Here is a 23,850-nt window from a genome sequence, read left to right as displayed (position 1 = left end):
AAGCAAATTGAAAGCGGGAGATGGGGGGATGGGGCGGGGGCTGGGGTGAATTAGGCGGGGTTGAGTGTGAGGGGGTGGACAGAGGGGTGGGGGCAAGTGGGGCGGGGAGTGAAGAGGCGGGGCCGGGGTAATTACATTTTTGGGCGGGGTTAAGCAAGTTGAAGGCGGGGGGGAATGGGGCAGGGGCGGGGGATGAGTAGGCGGGGGCGAGCATGCCCTGTCCAGTCCATGTCCCTCGAGTGTGGGTGAGCTGGTGAGGGTGGTTGAACGAACGGAATCCGTCTGTGACAGGGTTTCGGCTAGTTCTAATAATTTCTCGATTTCTTATCCGCATTTATAGAGATAAACACAATGCCCCAATCCAGTCATCGTTTACGAGAGCGAAGGAACGGCCTGTGTAGTTGTTTGAAAGTTTGTTTTTTGTTTTTTTTTGGTTTGCACATACAGCCACGCACGTACAGCCACGCACGTACGGCCACGCGAGAGCAAAGGAACGACCTGTGTGGTTGTTTCCGGCACGCGGTTTGAAAGTTTTTATTTTTTATTTTTTTTTTTGCACGTACGGCCACGTACTAGTATCTCCAAAGAGATGATTCTGACCTGTTGATTGAGATTTAGGGCCTCCAACCATTACTGATACAGAAGCAGTACCATTTCCAGAGCTGAGGGACCGGATACAGAATCCAAACTGATGGCCAGAGATTCAGGAGTTTGAAAACCAGGAAGACTTGACATGGTGTTAAGAGGGTTTCTTCTTTACTAGTAAGGAATTTTGCATTATGGAGCACATTTACCGCAGAAAGAAAGTGCAACATGCCATGCGTGTTGAACCACATCTGCCTGAAAGAGTAGCCATCTGCCCGAACCACATCTGCCTGAAAGAGGCTGAATGGGGTACAGTTCTTTGACTGGGCATCATGGAGTCCTGAAACGAATGCCGTTATGTATGAGTAATTTGTTTGGGAACATGGATTGGGAGCTATGGAAAATCCAACCTCTCCCAGTAAAGGCCCGGTCACACCTTGACGTTTTAGCCAGCGATGGCAACGTATTAAAATGAATCTAAAACGCTGGCTTACGTTGAACTTTTGATGTTTTTTTTAAAGATTCGGACGTATTCATAGCGACTTGGTCTTATGTATAACGCATTGGTTACGGACACAGAACGTTTCGTTGTGTTATAGATAACTTATACCAACGAATGCTGAACCTGTTGTCGGCCTACACAACCGATGCCCAACGATAGTCTAACTTAGGCATAGCGCGTTGCATGCATCGCCGACAATGTTGTGACGTAGCCTATTAAAAGGCTGACGCACAACGATTCGAATCATAACTGCCGTAGAAATGAAAGTGTCAACATCGCGGTCACACCTTGGCGATCTTGCCAACGTATGCCGACCTAAAGGCCCGGTCACACCTTGACGTTTTAGCCAACGTATGCCGATTTTTGAATTTTTTTTCTAAAACGCTGGCACACGTTGAATACGTTATGGGTAAGTTTTGATAACATTGAGAGCATGCTGAAAAACACTGCCATACGTCGTTGTACGTTGGCTTTAAACGTTGTACTTTTTGGTTGTCCTCAAATTTTTTCATGCTTGAAATTTCACGACGTATGCCGGCGTATGACTCACACGTTCCGCTACGCTGGCCACAAGTTGTATGCACGGTCTGCGATCGTTGACAGACGTCAACACATGCTACTTGTAAGTTAATCATAAGTTGAGACACGCCGAGGTAATGTTTAGCGTACCCGAAACTTATTTCTAACCTATGATTAACGTGTTGTTGGCACGTTACGCGATCGTTGCCACACAGCGACAGACGTTACTTTTAAGTTACTCATAGGCTGAAAGACGTCGGTATAATGGATCGTCCTTGCGTCAGCGTCCACGGCCACGGCCAGGACACTTATTTGCAGCATTCTTCAAACTTTTCTTCGGCATGACGAGGATGTTCACACTTCGATGTCTAGCTTGGCTATGATTCCAATTGTCCATCGGCAGCGTCTATTTAAAATAGTCGAGTTTGAGCGTTTTAACACGTTCAGAAGAAACGATTAAAATTACCGAGCGCCAGCGTCAAAAAACAAAGGCGAGTGACAGCAATTTAAATCGTTCATTGTAAACAATGAAAGTAGCTGAGTGGTACCGTTTAAAAGTCGTTGAGTGTAAAAAAAAATCCAATTGTTGAGCGCAAGCGTCTACTTTCAATAGTGGAGTTGCAGCCATTTACATCGTTGAGTTTATCATTTAAATCGTTAAATCGTTAAACGCAAGGACGATCCATCATAACCCACACCCTCCCCCTCACACTCACCTACTACTGCCAACATGAAGAAACTACTACTAATACTAAAACTAATACTAATACTAATACTGATACTGATACTGCTGACATGGACATCGACTCAAAAAGGACTCGAAAACACTGTTGGGTTCCCCTTTTATGAACACCATTTTTATATACCAATTCCCAAAACCGCTGGGAACACGTCTTTATATGGCAGTTGTAAGCTAGAAACACGTTAATTCATATTTTTTTTGTCGACCGGAAGACGTCATTGGATTACGTCTACATACGTCGATGTGTGTTGGGACTACGTAAAGAATTGGTTCAAAGCACGTCAAACATAAGTTAGAAATAAGTTTCGCGTAAAAAAGACATTACCACGACGTGTTTCGACTTATGAGTCGCTTATAAGTAGCCTTTGTGGACGTGTGTAAGCGTCCACATATCATGTGTAAAACTTATCCCCATCACATGCGGAACGTGTGTCATACGCCGAGTACGTCGTAAAATTTTGAACATGTTTAAAATTTCTTGACGTACTCTACTTACTACGACGTATGATAGTGTACTTTAGCGTTGTACTCACGTATACCAAACTTACTCATACTGTATTTGACGTGCCCCAACGTTTTAGACACATTTTTCTTAAGGCCCAGTCACACCTTGACGTTTCAGCCAACGTATGCCGATTTTTGAATTTTTTTTCTAAAACGCTGGCACACGTTGAATACGTTATGGGTAAGTTTTAATAACATTGAGAGCACGCTGAAAAACACTGCCATACGTCGTTGTACGCTGGCTTTAAACGTTGTACTTTTGGGTTGTCCTCAAATTTTTTCATGCTTGAAATTTCACGACGTATGCCGGCGTATGACTCACACGTTCCGCTTCGCTGGCCACAAGTTGTATGCACGGTCTGCAATCGTTGACAGACGTCAAAACATGCTACTTGTAAGTTAATCATAAGTTGAGACACGCCGAGGTAATGTTTAGCATACCCGAAACTTATTTCTAACCTATGATTAACGTGTCGTTGGCACGTTACGCGATCGTTGCCACACGTCGACAGACGTTACTTTTAAGTTGCTCATAGGCTGAAAGACGTCGGTATAATGGATCGTCCTTGCGTCAGCGTCCACGGCCACGGCCAGGACACTTATTTGCAGCATTCTTCAAACTTTTCTTCGGCATGACGAGGATATTCACACTTCGATGTCTAGCTTGGCTATGATTCCAATTGTCCATCGGCAGCGTCTATTTAAAATAGTCGAGTTTGAGCGTTTTAACATGTTCAGAAGAAACGCTTCAAATTTCCAAACCCCAGCGTCAAAAAACAAACGCGAGTGACAGCAATTTAAATCGTTCATTGTAAACAATGAAAATAGTTGAGTGGTACCGTTTAAAAGTCCTTGAGTGTAAAAAAAATCCAATTGTTGAGCGCAAGCATCTACTTTCAATAGTGGGGTTTGCGCAATTTAGCACATTCAATCGAAACGATTAAAATTTCCGAGCGCCAGCATCAAAAAACAAAGGCGAGTGACAGCAATTTAAATCGTTCATTGTAAACAATGAAAGTAGCTGAGTGGTACCGTTTAAAAGTCGTTGAGTGTAAAAAAAAAATCCAATTGTTGAGCGCAAGCGTCTACTTTCAATAGTGGAGATGCAGCCATTTAAATCGTTGAGTGGCAGCCTAAGAATCGCAAACCCCACGTCACCGGCAAAGATAAACTGCCGCACGATATGAATAAGTTAGGCTATCATTGGGCATAGTTGGTGAACGCCAGCTACACGATAATTATTCATTGGTATACCGTATCTATAAGTTATCGAAGCACTCTATGCACATTATTAGTTCATTGTGCATTTGTCCAACCCGTTATGAATAGACCTAAATCGTAAAAACAAGCTATAGCTCATTGTTGAAAAAGCCCCATAAAAAATTAGCCGCGAATAACTTCGAACAATGGTGCAAAGATGTCTCCTACCCGTGGACACGCGGACGCAAGGAGGATCCATCATAACCCACACCCTCCCCCTCAGACTCACCTACTACTGCCAACATGAACAAACTACTACTAATACTAATACTGATACTGATACTGATACTGATACTGTTACTGTTACTGCTGACATGGACATCAACTCAAAAAGGACTCGAAAACACTGTTGGGTTCCCCTTTTATGAACACCATTTTTATATACCAATTCCCAAAATCGCTGGGAACATGTCTTTATATGGCAGTTGTAAGTTAGAAACACGTTCATTTATTTTTTTGTCAACCGGAAGACGTCATTGGAATACGTCTACATACGTCAATGTGTGTTGGGACTACGTAAAGAATTGGTTCAAAGCACGTCAAATATAAGTTAGAAATAAGTTTCATGTAAAAAAGACATTACCGCAACGTTTTTCGACTTATGAGTAGCTTATAAGTAGCCTTTGTGGATGTGTGTAAGCGTCCGCATATCGTGTGTACAACTTATCCCCATCGCATGCGGAACGTGTGTCATACGCCGAGTACGTCGTAAAATTTTGAACATGTTTAAAATTTCTTGACGAACTCTACTTACTACGACGTATGATAGCGTACTGTTGCGGTTGAGGAAATTCACAAATCACCATTCAGGTCCCGGAGGTGAGATATCTCTGTAAGTACATTTGTAGTTAGCCCCAAACCCATTGTTTAGAGGGAATAAATGTGATTCATTTGGGCTGCGACCCTTTAAGATAGCCGTTTTTCTGTTCTATCTTTATTTTGAACCAACCACGTCTCAACCGCCATCACACAACAACCACCAACCGCAACGCCGCTTCACAACAACAACAACACCAACAGCCACGACCTTTACCTTCACGCACACCATCCCCCAACCATCGCATCACCGCCATTCCAAGCGTCACCGTGGCCAGGGACCGCCACTTTAAACCCTCCACCACCTTCGCCTCTCCTTCTGCGGCCATTCCCGCACCGCTTGTGGGCACCGAGCTTCAGGCTGTCCTGGACTCGTACAGGACGCGCGCCGAGCCGCGGGTGCAAAAAGCGGCCTTTCCGAGGAGAAGTCGGATCAGGAATGATACACGCCCACTTCTGATCCGTCCAATCAGCAAGCGCGGGGCGGTTTGGCCCCGCCTCCAGGCGTCGGAGTAGAATCGATATATGCAAATTCGAGGATCAGGGGAGGTTCATGCCCCTTTTTCTCCGTCCAATGGGCGAGCGTGGCTCCACCCCCGAGCTCGTTCTGATCCAGAAATTTGCATATGGGTTCTCCTGCCGTACTATAAAGCGCCGAGCGCAGGGCGAATTTAGTCAGTTTTGGGCTTGGGCGAGTTGGAGAAGTGTGGCAGCGGGAGAGTTTTTCGGTCAAGGGAGTTGGAGAAGAGTCACGGCGAGTTGGAGAAGTGTGGCAGCGGCAGAGTGTGGCAGCAGCAGTCAAGACGGGTCTGGAGGAGAGTCAGCCTGTCGGGGTTCGAAGTCTGTCGGGGAGCTGCAGAGAGGGGAAGCCGGGAGCGCGGTCGAGGTCGCAGTGGAGTCGCTCGTCGCAGGGCCCAAGCAAGCCAGCTATCCTCTTTCCCCAGAGCATCAACAATTACCCCCCTTTCCCCCCCCCCCCGCGCTGAGATAGCGCGGAAAGGGGGCCCCGTTCCCACCCCATTCCAAGCAGTGCCAACGAAACCCACGGAGGAGCGCGGAGTCGGGGCACCGCCGCCACATTTGCGGCTCATCACAAGACGGGTTGGCTCCACCCGGTCTCGCGGCCCACAGGCCCGTCTGTCCCCTTGTATTTGAGGGTGGCCCTTTTCTTTTGCTTTTGAGTATATGTGTTGTCGGTGCCGTCTGTAAAGTAAAACTGTGTAAGTGTTGCCGTGTACTCGCGTAGTCGGTAGTATCTCTGCATTGTTGTGTTTCTTTTGTTGCAATTGCTTTTGGTGCATAATTGTTGCAATTGTATATGTGTGCTTTCCGTGTGCCGCGGAATAAATGTACCTCATGTTGAACTGTTTTTCCCGTTTTGCTTCGTCTTTTCTTTAATTGAATCCCCATCTTGCTTCACGTAAAGGGTTGGTAGTGGGCTTAATACGCCCGATAATTAATCGGAACCGTCAATGCCGACGTTAACACCGCTCGGTTATCCCGATAGTACGGAACGGGTCGCTTAAGTGGCCCGTGTCCGGAGTCGACCAGCGGCGAGGTGCGATCGCCCGGTCTACCCTCCGTGTGGGTACTTAGGTAGGTCGAATTTGGCGAACAACCCTATCCTATGCGGGGGGCCGATTGGCACGATCGTGGTGAGGCCGAAAGGCCCACCCGTGACTAGTTCCCGGCGTTAGTCTGAGAGGGCCACGACAGAATTGTCCGTCCGGTGGGCGACGTGCCGCGATTCGAGTTACGTGGCCGCTCGCACGCCGGCGGGCGTGAATTCGCAACAGTACTTTAGCGTTCTACTCACGTATACCAAACTTACTCATACCGTATTTGACGTGCCCCAACGTTTTAGACACATTTTTCTTAGGTCGGCATACGCTGGCACGATCGCCAAGGTGTGACTGCGATGTTGACACTTCCATTTCTACGGAAGTTATGATTCGAATCGTTGTGCATCAGACTTTTAATAGGCTACGCCCCGACGTCGTCGGCGATGCGTGCAACGCGCTATGCCTAAGTTAGACTATCGTTGGGCATAGGTTGTGTAGGCCGACAACAGGTTCAGCATTCGTTGGTATAAGTTATCTATAACACAACGAAACGTTCCGTGTCCGTTACTAATGCGTTATACATAAGACCAAGTCGCTATGAATACGTCCGAATCTTTAAAAAAAAAACATCAAAAGTTCAACGAAAGCCAGCGTTTTACATCCATTTTAATACGTTGCCATCGCTGGCTAAAACGTCAAGGTGTGACCGGGCCTTTTAACAGCATTCTCTCCTAACCAGCATTGGCTCTTTCACTTTTCTGTCACAATCTTTCGTGTCTCTTCTTGCAAGCTTGTTAAAAAAATTACATTCGTCGACACACAACCCTGCTCGGCGATAAACCTTTTTGGACGTTTCTCATTTACTGCCTTTAAGGATGACAATGCATTTGTTGTGTTCAGTGTATCTGGACCACTCGGTTTCACACCAAAATACCTGCAATTAAGAAGCGCTCGAAGGATCGTCATTATCATGTTTGTTTGCCTCTTGTGATTTCTTTTTTTTTTTTCAGGTTTTGACATTGGGGAGGCATATTTTGAACGGACATCGTCAGTGGTGGAAGGAACAAACCTAATGAGCAGTTTTGCCATCTGCACAGTTCCTTCATCATCCAGACAGTTACAGACGTTCCTGACACTGCCAGCCATCTTAAAACTGTTCCAGAAGTCTTTCTGAATAACTTTACTCCGGAGACATTTATCTCGATTCATCCACAGAATGATTTTGTGCAATAATGGAGATTTATTTTTGCAGTACTTTGGAAACTAATTTCTAAATGGAGTCATTTAACTTTCTGCGCAACGTCCAACTGGTACCTGTAATGGGGTACACACTGTGATTGGGTTAATCCATCAATGACTGGTAATTAGAGTGTTGAGGGTTGCCATTTTACATCAGACAAGGCCTGGTGTTGGCTTCATGGCTTAAGGTGTTGACTAAAGATGTTAGGGTCTTGAGTTTGAACCCCTGTTTGCCGTTGAAATAACACCAGGTGGGGTTGACTCAGCCTGTCATCCTTCTGAGGTCAGTAAAATGAGTACCAGTGTACTGGTAATAGAGGGCACTGCATCAGCGACACAGCTGTGCCCCCAGAAAATGATGCAACCAGTAGCCACAGGCTGCACACGATAGCAAGCTAAGGCACTACATAATGTGATATTTTAAACTCTTGCTGTTTCATAATTGTGACCTGGGGGGAGGGGGTGTTTGCAAGGGGGTGGAGGGAGGTGTCTGTCTGAGAGAGATTACAGTTGTCCATGTGACATGCTTTGTTACAGATTAAAGATGTCATGAAAGAACTGATGGCAGACCTGCAACAGACCAGCAGTGAGAATGTCCTTTTGGGTTGGGTTCGTCAGTCAACACGAGACTACCAGCCCGTCAACGTCGTCAATTTTACCTCGAGCTGGACTGATGGACTTGCTTTTAATGCTCTTATTCACAGTAACAGGTAACTTCTGCATAAAACTATATATATATATTTTTATATATATATATATATATATATATATATATATATATATATATATATATTTATATTCACATATATATCTTGTGTCTTCATTTATTTGAAGGAAATAGCTTTTTAATTCTGTGATCTAAGGATGATGGTTAGTTTGTACATATTTCACATGGAGAATGACCATGGTGTTGTGACATCAGCATCTTATGTATGGATTCTGTGCACTTGACCAATGAAGTGAAAAAAAGAGAAATCAACACAGTAAGTTGGAATTGAATCTCGTATCTGAGAATCATGAGCTCAGTGTTCAGAAGGAAGTGAGAAATGGTCGACTTGAAATGAATTTTAATCCTGATTTAGTCAAGACATATTTACTCCTCTGACGTCTGTATTGTTTCATGCTTTGTGTTCTAAGTTAATTGAAAAAGAGAGCTGGTGCTGAACTGCATGTATTGGCTTACTTAATATGCCAATCTACTCTTCACATCACTTGATCAGTGAAAGAACATTTCAAAGTCACTGGGACTTACAGCAATATTTCCACTTTCTCAGCCATGCATCCCAAGCCTGTGTTGGTATCAGGTTTGTTACATTGAGGCAAAATATTTTTGGTGAACAAATGCAATTTTGGGAAACACAACATGAACTGGGCCTGCCCAATCAGGGTCACCTCGGCAAGAGCATTCCATCCATTAGGGCCATACACTGTGCAGAGCATTGGTGCTGCCGAAGCAGTCTCCTGAGCTATTGGGCACAATCCTGGATGGGTCACCATGCCAACACAGGATACCAGCAAGCTGGCACTCATTTTGCCAACCTTAGAAGGATGACAGGTAGAGTCAACCCCACCTGGTATTAATTCAACAGCCAAGGGGGATTTGAAATCAGGATCCTAGAATCCTAAGCCCACTACCCTTACCATTAAGCCAGCACCAGGCATATTAGGAATAGATATCTGCAAATAATCCTGGTGTTGGCTTAACAGTTAAGGTGGCTGGCTTAAGATATTAAGGGCACAATCCGGGACGGGTCACCACACTGACGCAAGAGCATTCCATTAGTAGAATTATAGTACCTCCGGTATAAAGTACTGTCGGACCCTGCTATTTGTGGACTCACTATTCGCGGTCCCGCACACTCGCAGTTTATAAAATGCAACCTGCTTCGACATTCGGGGACCTGTGCTTTGCGTATTCATGGTTTTTTGGGGGTTTTTTTTCTTTACCACGTTTTCACGTATTCGCAGTTTTTCACGGAATTTTTGATTTTCCCTCATGAATCATGAATTGCCAGGAACCTATCCCCCTTTTTCCATTGAAACAATGCTCCGCTATTTGCGGATTCACTATTCGCTGCATTTTCCAGGAACGTATCCCCCACGAATAGAGGGGTCCGACAGTATGACAAAATACTGCAGTTTAAATATCGTATTATTGTGGCACATTTTGTAGTTGTACGATAGTAACTATAAAGTACTATACTATGCAGTAAAATTGTATGCCATTTCTTCCACACTGGGAAATATATTCCTACTACAGTAACTACAACAATTGCACACTACAGGAGAACTAGAGATAATTTCGCATTACTCCAGTTAATTGAAGTTAATGTTGAGTTACAACGATCTTATGACGGTGTAGTTCTTGCCTGGGACATCCTCAAAAGCCTAAATTCGAAAACTGAACCCGAGGATGCATCATATATCATTGTTAGTCTTTGGTGTGACTGACCAGGGTCAGAATCGGAATAGACCTGCCAACCTGCATGACTCAGAACGAACGCTCCAAACATTATGCCAAGAGCGTTTTTACAAAAAAAATAGATGTAGCAAGGATTGTGGGTAACGATGAGGAGGAGTATTTGTTAAAGAATGTCATCGCTTCAAGCAGTAAATTGTGTTTACTTGAATTGCATAGATGGAGGGATTTCTCCCAACCAGGGAAAGCAATAAACTATTTAAGGACAAATAAAAATGTTCTCAATTCATCCTGTTGCCTAATAGTTGATTGTTCAGGATGTGGAAGGACTTGTCTTTTGAAAATGTTTCCTTAGTCCATTGAGAATTCAATTCAGATCAAGTCAAGTTTCGACTTTAATAATCAACTGTTCTCGCGAGGGCTCGTCTTGACCACTTTTGTCAAAGCGTTGGGCGTGACTTGGGAGAGTCATTCCCCTCATTTGTAATGTAGAATATTGGGATATCTTGATTGATTTTCAATTCTATAGACAATTACAGCTGATTACTGTTGCCAATTTCTACTTATAATTTGCTGCTGACGTTAGGTTTGTGACCTTGCTCTTTGAAGACCCTTCCCTATGAAGTCTTCACAGAGGGATATTATGATTGATTCATAACCTCCTGTCCACCTTCTACAAACCCTCATGTGGATCACCAATGGGATTTTTCACGTCGTCATATTTTCATTTGATTTGTCCGACTGGTAGATCACCTTAATTGATCCTTGTGGGGCTGCCACGACAAGAATGTTTCTTATACGTGAGACAAGGTGGCCAACCATACTCTTATAGAGGAGACAGATAACGTCATTTCATAGGGATTGTCATACATTATTACCTTCACCACCAAAGGTGGACACAGGTTGTGGTTTCACCTCTGTCTGCTTGTCTGACTGTCTGTCTGTGAGCAGGATATCTTAAAATGTTATTATCGGACTTGGCCAAAATTTGATGCACAGGTTGGGTGTTTGACAAGGACGAATAGAATTGATTTTGTTGAAGATCTGAATCCGGATGCTCAATTTTTTTTCAACTGATTCGTCAACATTGAGTGAAAGGGTGAAAAATGATAGATCACATGGTATCTCAAAAGGTTATCGACGGATTCGGACAAAACTTGGTGGACAGGTTCGGTGTCTGCCAAGGATGAATTTATTCGATTTTGGTGAAGATCTGAATCCAGATCCAGATATGAGAATTTTTAAAGTGATTCTTCACCACTGAGAGATGGAGCCAAAAACGATATATGATATGATATATCAAAAAGTTGTAAATGGATTAAGATACAACTTGGTGGATATTTTTGGTAGGTGACAAGAACAAGCCGATTTGATTTTGGTTCAGGTGCAGATGCAGATCCGGCCTATCAGTGGAATACAATACGCCCTATGCTCTTCCGAGTGTCGTTCTCATATTATATTCTATCGTGTGTAAATTGTTATGACATTGTGCCATCTTGCACTACGTGCAGTGTATACTGTTGTCGTGCTTGTCTTGCTGTCAGTAGCTTGTGAGTCAGCTTCTTCTTGAGCTGTCTTAAGTCTGCCTACTTGTAGCATGTTACCTGAAGAGGTCAGGGCAAACGTGAATCTGGTACCAACAGAATGAGGGAGCGTGGAAATGTGTTGCCCTATTCGTGGTTATTAATGGTCTTCCGAAGCAAGTGGTTTATGGATACATGGGGGAGGGGGGATGCATGCATGGTCAGCAGAGGATGAAAGTGAGCTTGATGGAAGATGTTGCAGGAGGAAAAGATTGGTGGAGAGAGGGAGAAAGAACAGAATGCTGGTGCTGGTGGCACTTTAAATATTTTAGAATGATCGGTGCATTGCAGTGGTTTATGCCCTTAGCAATGCAATGCAGCGATTTATCCCCCACCCCCCCCCCTCATTCCACTCCCAAGCACCCTCTAAATCCTTCCCTACCCCAAACTCCTATCTCCTCTCATTATTTTCCCTCGTCACTAACTCTGCCTCCCTTTCACTTAAAAATACCCTCTCCCCCCATGACTTTCTACTATAAAAAAATAATTATGCAAACTTTTGGAGCATGGAAGATCGAGGAGATGGGGCAAAAAGAGCAGTATACTTACAGTGAGGCTTCCAATGGATGCAACAAGCAAGGAAATGAGAGGAGGGAGTGAGATGGGAGTGAAATGGGGAGAAGAAGGAAGCGAATAATCACCTGCAAGATAAGAGGGTTTGCTTAAGCTCGGGTTAATGGGGGTAGAAAGATCGTGGATAGAGAGGGTATTAACATGATGGTAATAAACCTCCCGATTGAGGTCCTGGAGTGATGTGGGATTGAACCACCCTGGATGGCCTTTCCACAAATGGAAGAAAAGAGCATAAACAAAAGAGTGGAAGTGGGCAGTAAGCCTACATTTTGGGAGTTTAACAAGGAAGGAGGAGCTGGGGAGAGTCAGATGTCTGAGTGAGCAGAGAGCGCAAGACTGGAATTGAGGTTGTAAGCCATCAACCTCTCTGCGTTGTGAGAGTGTCAGGTCACGAACTTCTGCTACATCGTGGGCGATGCTCGTGATGTTGAAAGTTTTACATTCTAGAGATGGGTGTTCAAAAAACAAGGCACATGAGACAGATGTGATGCTCTGGTGCCAGCCCAGAGGGAAGAGCATTACTCCATTGACTATGAACAAAGGCATTGCAGACTGAGTAATTCTAATTTTCAAGAAATCACTTGAAATGATGGAGGATGCCCAGTTTGCAGCTGGGGATGCCAGCTTTGCACTATGGTTAGTCGAAGAGGTCATAGTTGATGAGAAGACCTTGGAGTTTGAGACTGAACTTTTCCAGTAGGTGATCATGGACATAGAACGGTGGGTTCGTTTGAGTATACGATCGGAGAGACAGGTTGAAACTAAGATTTTGCTCGGATTGAAAGGATGTGTTCCATTTGTCAGACCAGCATCGACTGAATTCATATTATCTTCTGCCTTTCAGTGAGATCGGGTCCTGCGTGGCACGATGTGGCATCATTTGCAGAATGGTTATGCTTTTCAGAGCAACGGAGAGGTCATTTATGTACATTTGGAGCAAAACTGTGCCCAAGACACTGCCTGAGAGCACTGCGGCTTCCACAGGGAGAGGAGAAGAACTGATTCCATTGATAACAATGTGTTGAATGTGCGAGTCGAGGAGACGAGCCACATACGAAAGCAGCCAAACGAATCATATCTTGTACATTGAAAATACCCCCTCTGGGGGATGAGCTGTTATAAAAACTTATTTAAGGAAAGCAGAACTCTGTGTTAGAAATACTGAAGCAGTTTACTGGGCAATTAAATTCACTATGAGGTTTGCCATTGCCTTTCCAGTTGCAGTAGTTGGGCTATGAACTTGGCCAGAATTCTGGCAATAACCTCGAGGATATATAACCTTAACCAGGTAATGTTGCCCGATGGGTCCCCAGCTTAACGTCATATCCGATGGACAGTGAACTCATGGATTCCTTGTATTCAGTACCAATCAACTCTTTGTTATCCACCGATTCCAGGCACCTTCTTGTTTGATGCTGATTTGAGAGTTCCTCCCTTGTGCTCATCAAAGGTAAGTTTCCCAGACCAGATCCTTTGTGTTTTAATTTTATTTAAATTCCTGGGTTGCTGGTTGTGTTTTTGTCAAATTTCCAGTGTCAAACAGTGTCGAGTTGGATTGAATTTTCGAATATGTGTCCCTATTAAAGTCTGGCCAACTCACCTAGGCTTGGATAGTTGGTATGTTGCCTCTGTTTCTGATTTGACCCCCTGTGCTTCATTTTCGCTTCTTTTATCCCAAGTATTGTCATTTCTGATCCCTCACTGCTTGTTCCTTTTTTTGGGGGGGGGATACATGGATGAGCAAGAACAGTGAACAGATCAGGATGCAACAGGAAAAAGGGAACAGTAGAGAGGGGTTGGGAGGTGTCACTGACAGTGGAGTTGAAGGACAAAATCGAAGGCGACTTGGACTTACAATGGGTTTGGGGAGGAATGGGGGGGGGGCAGGAATGGCCACATGGGGTGGACAGAATGGATCCAGAATGAAACTCTCAGGAAGGAAAAACTGCAAATTCGGAATGGAGGAGTGCTTGGGGTGAGAGGAGGGGGGGGGGGTAATGAGGATTGTTGGATTGGGGATGATCTGAGATGATTGTGAACAGCTTTCTTGAAGACCTGGATGTTTGAATGAGATTGAAGAGAATCTGGAAGTTGTTTCCACAGGTGGAAAAAAAAAGAAGAATGAATGAATGGAGGTGAGTAGTGATCCTGGATTTTGGGAGTTTCACCAGAAGGGGATTGATGGTGGACTGTGTGTGCCCTGGAGGCACTTTGGGGAAGGGGCTAAAGCATGGAAAGAGCAGAGGGAGCAAGACCAGAAAGGAGGCAGTAGAAGACAGAGAGACCAACGACCTATCTGCAATGGGAAAGTGATCGGCCCATAGACTCAGCTTCATCGTGGGATATTCTCATAATATTGAAGGCAGTGGTTTCCACTGCATCAAGCAGAGGCTGGTGTGAAGCCGCGGCACCATACCACAGTGGGGAGCAGTATTCCATCAAGCTGTGAATGAAGGCCTTGTAGGTGGATAGGGGTTTAGGTGTGCTAAGGAAGGACAGTGACGTCATGCAAATAAATTATCAGTGTCATGTTACATCTGGAGTCAGTGTGCTCCTCTTTGTTTAATGTATTATTCTTAGCTGCAAACCTCCTAACTGGTGATCAGCATGGCAGAGACAATGTGTTCGTGTGGCAGATGACACTTGTGTCCCTGTTAATATGATGCAGGTCATGCAGCAAGTGCTGTGATGGGACTCAATCTGTGCCCTGCTACCTTGTCAAGTTGGGGGGGGGGGGTCGATTTGTATTTGTTAACGAGCTTAGTGTGGTCATGAATAAGCTATTTGCAATATGTCATCCTGATGAGGTTATAACAAGGGTGAAATCTGGATTGGTGACTCTGCTTTCATTTATTTATGACCACAAGAGCATAAATCTGTCTTCAGACACCTGAGTGCCACAGGCCCACTATCTTAGGTTGGAGGTGAAGTGTTGTCTTTATTTATGTGAATGACGTTGGTGTCATGTCGCATCTTAGATTAGTGTGCTCCTTTTATTATGTATGTGTGTACGTATGTATGTATTTACATACATTTCAGCTTTTCATTTTTAATTGATATTTAAAAATTTCTAAAAACATATCTATATACTGTATGTTGTAATAACGGGTTATATAATGAAAGCAGATCCCACAAAAAGGGGGAAAGTCGTGTAAAATATAATTGCAAAACATTTTCAGTGTGCGAGCCACCACCCGAGGCACCACATGACACCGCGAGGCCCAACGCAGGCAGGTGGGGCCTGAACTTTGTCCGTTGATCGATGTATTCAGAGTGACAGTGCGAGTACTTTTGCCACGTATCGCCTTGGCTTGCAAACGAACAACCAAGCAGCTTGAAGAGCACTTGCCATGTAAGTTGCTCACTCAAACAAGCATTCCAATGAAAGGGTTGACAAGGAACAGCTGGCTTGGCAAGTAATAGCAAGCTGATTGGCAATTAGAAGCACCCACAAAAACCAAAACATCGTCGATTTCTTAACATTTACAGATTTCACTCCAGATTGTGACAGCTATTTCGTCCACATGATCCGATCCTCACAACTGAAATCATATTTCGATGAAATGCTTTCATTTGTCTGTGAGAGGTCATCGTGGAAAATTGCATCATGTAACGCATAAAATTGCTCCCAGTTCCTAATTTTAAAACTATAGCACTGACAAAAGCCATGTACACAGTTATTCTTAAAGCCGCTGTCACACCTTGATGATTTAGCCAGTGTTTGCCGATTTATGAAAATTTGTCTAAAACGCTGGCACACGTCGAATAAGTTATGGGTACGTTTTGTATACGTTAAGAGCACGCTGAAAAACACTGCCATACTTCGCAGTACGCTGGCTTTAAACGTTGTACTTTTGGGTTGTCCTCAAATTTTTGCATGCTTGAAATTTTACGACGTATGCCGGCGTATGACTCACACGTTCCGCTACGCTGGCCATAAGTTGTAGGCACGTTATGCGATCATTGACACACGTCGACACACGTTACTTGTAAGTTACTCATAAGTCGAAACACGTCGAGGTAATGTTTAGCGTACCCGAAACTTATTTCTAACCTATGAGTAACGTTTTGTAAGCACGCTACACGAACGTTGTTCACACTTCGCAACACATTACTTGAAAGTTCCTCATACGTCGAAACACGTCAAAGTAATGTTTATGGTAATGTGACTTATTTATAACCTATGAGTAATGTGCTTGGGAATTATTTGTAAAGCATGTCCTACGCACAAATACGTATGTAGACGTATTTGACGTCTTCAGGACGACCACTGAACGCGTTTCTAACTTACAGATACCGTATAATGGCGTATTGGCAGCGATTAGTGGAATTGGTACCGGTTGCGTGCCAATAGAGCCGGGAGAAGAAGACGTGAACGGAGGAGAAGGAACTGGGTGAGACCATGGATCGGGAGGCGACACCATTACGGCATATATGACCAGCTCATGGTGGAACTCCGGAACGATGACCATGCATCCTGCATCAACTTCCTGCGAATGCCCCCAGCGATGTTCGACGAGCTGCTAGCCAGAGTGGGTCCAAGGATAACCAAGCAGTACATCTTCTACAGGGATCCGCTTGAGCCTGGCATGAGGCTGGCACTGAGCCTGCTGCTGTTGGTGCCGTGACTGCAGTGCTGTGGAAGCGATTTAACTCGTTCAATGAAAACGATTTCAATTGCCGAGCACTAGCGTCCAAAAACAATAGGCGAGTGACAGACATTTATTAAAAGTGAAGTTGCAACCTATGAATAGAAAACCTCACGTAATCGTCGACGATACGCTGCCACGCTATGCATACGTTAGACTATCATTGGGCATAGGTTGTGGACACCTAAAACACGCAAATCAATCGTTGGTATAACTTATCTATAAGTTATCAAAGCGTTCTGTGTTCATTACTAGTACATTATGCATTTGTCCAAGTCGTTTTGAATACTTTAAAAACTGAAACATAAAAATAGTTCATCGTGGGAATGAGAAAAAAAAATTAGCCGAAAAGAACATCGAACAATGGTGCAAAGTAGTCTCCTATTCGTGGACGCAACGAGGGCTTTACAGGCCTTTAGCCTGTAAATGTAGCCTGTAAATATAGCCTTTAATTATCTCAAAAAAAGGGTTTTTAAATGAACCCGAACACCCGTTTTTCATTAATGCACTCCCTGGGAGTTACCTGTGTGTGAATGCAAAGTTTCAGGTCGCGAAGTTCAATGGTTTTGGAGTGATAGAGGAGACATGCACACACTGACGGACTAACTGACACACACTGATATTTATTATTATAGATCACATTTAATTACTTCACTCTTATTCTAGACATGCAATTTTATTTAAGGAAATAACTATGCGATATTAAGTATCTTTATCCCACAAGGTGTCATTTCCACATCAATATATCTGTGCATGTATTCATCGTGAATCATCAATGTGTGTGCCGTCCCTCGGATAGACGTTAAACTGGCGTCCCATCTGTCGGTGTTAGTTGGTGGACTTTAAAGATCCAACCGTATCCTTTGTAAATAGTGGGTGAGCTATAGCCAGCACCATTAACAAATTACAAATTCCTGCCCTAACTACTGCTATGAGAGGGTTGGCAGACCATCCAGAATGACCCTTGGTCATTCAAGAAACTGCTTCGGCAGAACCAACGCTCTGTCACACAGAGTATTGAACATCAGATGGCGATATCTAAAGCTCTTTCTAACCACTGACTCACTGACTGAGATAAAAGACCGGAACCTTCCGGGTGATGTAGAAAGCTGAAATTTTGCGTGCCGATGGACATCGAAGCCGGAACATCGGAAATATCACAGAATCATCGAACAACGTCCATAAATGAAAATATAAATAAATGAAGGGGAAAAACTGAAAAAGAAAAAAAGTAAAAAATGCAGTTGAGTGATCCGAGACAATGGGAAACCTGGAAATTTTGTGTGCCGACGGACATCGAAGCCGATACACCAGGAAAAATCACGGATCCGTTGGAAAGCATCCGTCGATAAAAATATAAACACATGAAAATAAATAAATGAAATAAAAAATCAACCAAGACAATGGGGAAAAATGGTTTGTATGCTTACAGAATGTGCAAGCACACCCCACTAGTATATATATATATATATATATATATATATATATATATATATATATATATATATATATATATATATATATATATATATATATATATATATATATATATATATGTAGACGAGGTGTGTTCAAAAAGTATCCAACCTTAATTTTTCGTGCGTAAACAAATGAAGCTAGGGAGGCGCGGTTTGGTGCACGTATGTAGGCGATCCTCATCCGTATGCGGAAATATTTTCCCACCTGCAGAAGCTGTCAGTCGCCGACAGACCGCCGATGAGTGAGGAAGTGTAAGTGAGCGCCGTCAGATTTTCGTTTTTGACAAAATGACGGAAAAACTTGAACAATGCTACTGCATCAAATTTTGTGCAAAGCTTGGCGATTCCCAAGTGGAAATGATCCGCAAGATTCAACAGGCCTTCGGGAACGAAGCAATGGGCACCACACAGATAAAAGAGTGGTACAACCACTTCAAAGATGGTCGCACATCAGTGGAAAGTGAAGCACCTTCTGGTAGGCCCTCAACATCCTGAAATGAGATCGTCATTGACCAAGTGAGGACCCTGCTGATGCAGGATCGTCGAATCACGGTTAGAGAACTTGCAGACGAGGCGGGCGTCAGCATTGGATCCGTTCATTCCATTGTGACTGAGGTTTTGGGCTTAAGGAGAATCTCAGTGAAGTTTGTGACAAAGCTGCTAACGATCGAACAGAAGCAACTCCGTTTGGAGATCGCACAGGACATGCTGGAGACTGTGAAAAGCGATCCCAACTTCTTCAACACAGTGATCACTGACGATGAGACCACAGTGATCCGTCATTTTGTCAAAAACGAAAATCCGACGGCGCTCACTTACACTTCCCCACTCATCGGCGGTCTGTCGGCGACGGACAGCTTCTGCAGGCGGGAAAATATTCACGCATACGAATTAGGATTGCCTACATACGTGCACCAAACTGCGCCTCCCTAGCTTCATTTGTTTACGCACGAAAAATTAAGGTTGGATACTTTTTGAACACACCTCGTATATATCTATAATTCCAGCAGTGTGTGTGTGTGTGTGTGTGTGTGTGTGTGTGTGTGTGTGTGTGTGTGTGTGTGTGTGTGTGTGTGTGTGTGTGTGTGTGTGTGTGTGTGTGTGTGTGTGTCTGTGACCGCTGTTTCTCGACAACCGATGGTCTGATCCAATTGAAAATTGCCAGGTATATTGCTGGGGACCTGAGTATGTGCCTTTTCAAGGTTTGATATTAATCGGACAAGTGCTTCCCAAGTTATAGCCATTTGTTTACCAAACCAATGATAAGACACGTTGTTGCGTGGGCGTGGCCGATGGGGAAGGGAAGCTCAGCTGCGTTTGCCATTACGGGTTACAACGTACGGATTTCCGGATCCATTACGGGTTACAACGTACCGGCTTCTGGAGAGTGATGACTTTGTGTATTCTAATAATTTCTCGATTTCTTATGCGCATTTATAGATAAACACAATGCCGCAAGTTATGATCGTTTTCATATTAGACGGTGCATAAATTTCGGTAACATCAGAGTGCTGGTGTGCTCCGAATCAGGAAGTAATTTTTTTTCTCTTTTCTCTTCTCTTTTTGTTTTTCCTTGGGATGACATTGCAAAAAGGCAAAATACGTTGGCTTTAATTGAATAATTGGCCATTAAAACCTAAATTGCGATTCATCGTAACCGTGATATGCGAACTTCCGCACCACGCGCGTACGGGCACGCGAGAGCGAAGAAACGGCTTGTGTGGTTGTTGTTTGTTGCTCGCGGTTGGAATATTTATTTATTTATTTTTTTTACGGGCACGTACTAGTGTATACAAACCCATCCATTGGGACCAAACTCTCTGCAGAGCATTGGTGCTGCCTAAGCAGTCTCCTTGGCCATTGGGCACAATCCTGGACGGGTCATCACTCTGACACAGGATACCAGTAAGCTGGTACTCATTTTGTCAACCTCAGAAGGATGACAAGCAGAGTCAACTCCACCTGGTATTAATTCAACAGCCAAGGGGGATTTGAACTCAGGATCATAAGCCCACCACCCTATTCATTAATCCAACACCAGGTATGTACATATATATATATATATATATATATATATATATATATATATATATATATATATATATATATATATATATATATATATATATATATATATATATATATATCCTGGTGTTGGCGCAGTGGTTAGGGCAGCGGCTTGGGATCCAAAAGGTCCTGAGTTAAAGCCCCGTTGGCCACTGAATTAATACACCAGGGGGTTGACTCAGCCTGTCATCCTTCCAAGGTCGGCAAAATGAGTACCAGTATACTGGGCCGGTGTATACCCCGGTTAAAATAGGTGTACCATATCCCTGTGTCGTAAGAGGCGACCAGGGTTGCGTCAGGAAGGGCATCCGGCGTAAAACATGTGCCAAATCACTATGCGGATCATATGGATGATCCGCTGTGGCGACCCCTAACGGGAGCAGCCGAAAGAAGAAGAAGAAGATATATATATATATATATATATATATATATATATATATATATATATATATATATATATATATATATATATATATATATATATATATATATATATATATATATATATATATATATATATATATATATATATATATACAGGAAGTCGTCGACTTACAACCTATGCGACTTACGACTGTTCGACTTTACGACCACTTTCCGACCACGTAAAGTGGCCCCAAGAAATTTTTTTTTTTTTTTTTGTATGCAAAATATACGTTGTTCGACTTTCGACCAAGTCGACTTCCGACCGATTGGTGGGAACCAATTGCGGTCGTAAGTCGACGACTTCCTGTATATGTATATATGTCTATTCATACATATATATATATATATATATATATATATATATATATATATATATATATATATATATGTATATATATATATATATATATATACATATATATATATATATACATATACATATATATATACATATATATATATATATATATATACATATATATATACATATACATATATATATATATATATATATATATATATATATATATATATATATATATATATATATATATACATATATATATATATATATATATATATATATATATATACATATACATATATACATATATATACACATATATATATATATATATATATATATATATATATATATATATATATATATATATATATATATTGTTAAGGATTCGAGGTGGCGGGATTCTTTCCCGACTCTTGGCGCCACTCTCACCACCGCCGTCTCCGGGGTTTCTAACGCCGGCTGGCTCGGCACAGGCCTCGGGTCACGTGTCTTCAATCGCGATACCAACGTAATCCTGGACTTTTCCAGTTAGGGAAATAGAACCCAGGTTACAGACTGGTTTTGTCAGATGCCGAGCGTTTTCTGCCAGTCTCTAACCATTTTGGTTTTATATACCAATCAAACGGATCGTTCCTCGACGCGACACAAATTAATCCATAGTGGCAACTTCATACGAACCAACCAGATTTATTGGGGAACACAACACACGCAAAACATTCATGACAATGTTTTAATTAACAATCTTCAACCCGTTCTTAACTGGGGAACTACGGATTACAGATTTCGAGGGGGTCCCCACCGAGATATGCCTGAAACAACATGCAAACAAGACAGACAGACAGCATGCAGACAAGACAGAGTACTTGGTGATGTTTCATGGATGAGAGGAACGTGTCAAAAGCACGAATGTCGCTCGTAACAAGCCGATGTCCACGGATTCAAGCCCAAGCTCGAACACGCCACGTGGCGAGACGGCGCCCGCCTTCCTTTTTCGCACCGCACGCGGTCTCTGCACGCTCTGACCCTGCGTAAGGTCGACGGCACAAGACCGCCAGATCGACGATGGGTCTCAGCTGGTCTCTCACAAGGTCCAGGATACAAGTCCAGACCTGGCCTGTTCACCAGACAAGGCCAAATCGGGGTGCCGGGCTCCGGCAAGCAGATCGGCAAACGTGTCTAGCCGTGAGGTGAGTAAGGACGGAGGCTCCGCAGCCAGACGCAGGTTGAACCTGTCGATCACCTCCTCGTAAGAGTGGATCGCCGACTCGACGTGCAGGCCGCCTCTCCCACTGCCAAAAAGGCAGACTCTACGTGCAGGCAGCCTCTCTTACTGCCAAAAATGGCAGAAATCGGCACGCTCAGGTTCAGCTTCTCTCCCGGCAGATTCAACACTGTCCCTCCTTCGTCCGCTCGCTTCCAAGCCACTGCTCATCCAGCAGATCCCGACTCGACACTCGTCGTTTCTCTGTTGCCTTCCCTGCCTTTCTTTCGGCTCGTTCCTCACGAAAAACAGACACAGCTGTCCCGTGTACAGTCGATCGGCGCCACCTCGACGCTTGCAGTTTTACCACAGTTTATTTTCCTTCTCGCCTCGAAACCTGAGCACGCCTCGAAAACTGACTGTTTCCCCAAACTGAACCACTCTACGAGGTCTTCGTTCACTGCTTCGAAGCCACTCGCTCCTCCCCCTTTATGAAGCCGACAAACTCCTCCCCTTAGTTCCACCTCCCTCTCCAGGCCACTCCCCTTCAGCCGACTGGCCGAGGCCTATCGTCCGGAGCGGAAAAGGAAGAAGAGGGAGCCCTCGGCACACCACCACTGTACGAACAATAAAACATGCATCCTACACCTCCCGTCACACACGTAACGTCCATTTTACCAAACAACCAAGCTAAACATGCACTTAATGGGGGATCTTAGCTAATCCTATAATTAGTAGCCTACTAAGGGCCATTTCCGTAACAATATATATATATATATATATATATATATGTATATACTGTATATATATATATATATATATATATATATATATGTATATACTGTATATGTATATATATATATATGTATATATATATATATATATATATATATATGTATATACTGTATATATATATATATATATATATATATATATATATATATATATGTATATACTGTATATGTATATATATATATATGTATATACTGTATATATATATATATGTATATATATATATATATATATATATATATATATGTATATACTGTATATATATATATATGTATATACTGTATATATATATATATATATATATATATATATATATATATATATATATATGTATATACTGTATATATATATATATGTATATACTGTATATATATATATATATATATATATATATGTATATACTGTATATATATATATATGTATATACTGTATATATATATATATATATATATATATGTATATACTGTATATATATATATACTGTATATATATATGTATATACTGTATATATATATATATATATATGTATATACTGTATATATATATGTATATACTGTATATGTATATACTGTATATATATGTATATACTGTATATATATCTTCTTCCTCTTTCGGCTTGCTCCCGT

The 23,850-nt window shown here is 42.8% G+C and overlaps 1 protein-coding gene across 6 annotated transcripts in view; it reads left to right on the top strand.

The window, feature by feature from the left end:
* Nucleotides 1-23,850, top strand: part of LOC147010706 (dystrophin-like) — a 1,018,488-nt gene that overhangs the window by 216,128 nt on the left and 778,510 nt on the right. For all 6 annotated transcript variants that reach the window (XM_085859617.1, XM_085859614.1, XM_085859615.1 and 3 more), the window contains one exon: nucleotides 8,267-8,439. In XM_085859617.1, coding sequence (XP_085715743.1) covers nucleotides 8,267-8,439 — 173 coding nt within the window. The remainder of the gene's footprint in view (nucleotides 1-8,266; nucleotides 8,440-23,850) is intronic.

The sequence above is a fragment of the Eptatretus burgeri genome, chromosome 16 (genome assembly GCF_056783735.1).
Source record: "Eptatretus burgeri isolate ZD-2024b chromosome 16, Ebu_testis_v1, whole genome shotgun sequence".
NCBI lineage: Eukaryota > Metazoa > Chordata > Myxini > Myxiniformes > Myxinidae > Eptatretus > Eptatretus burgeri.
This window is presented reverse-complemented; position numbering and strand designations above follow the sequence as displayed.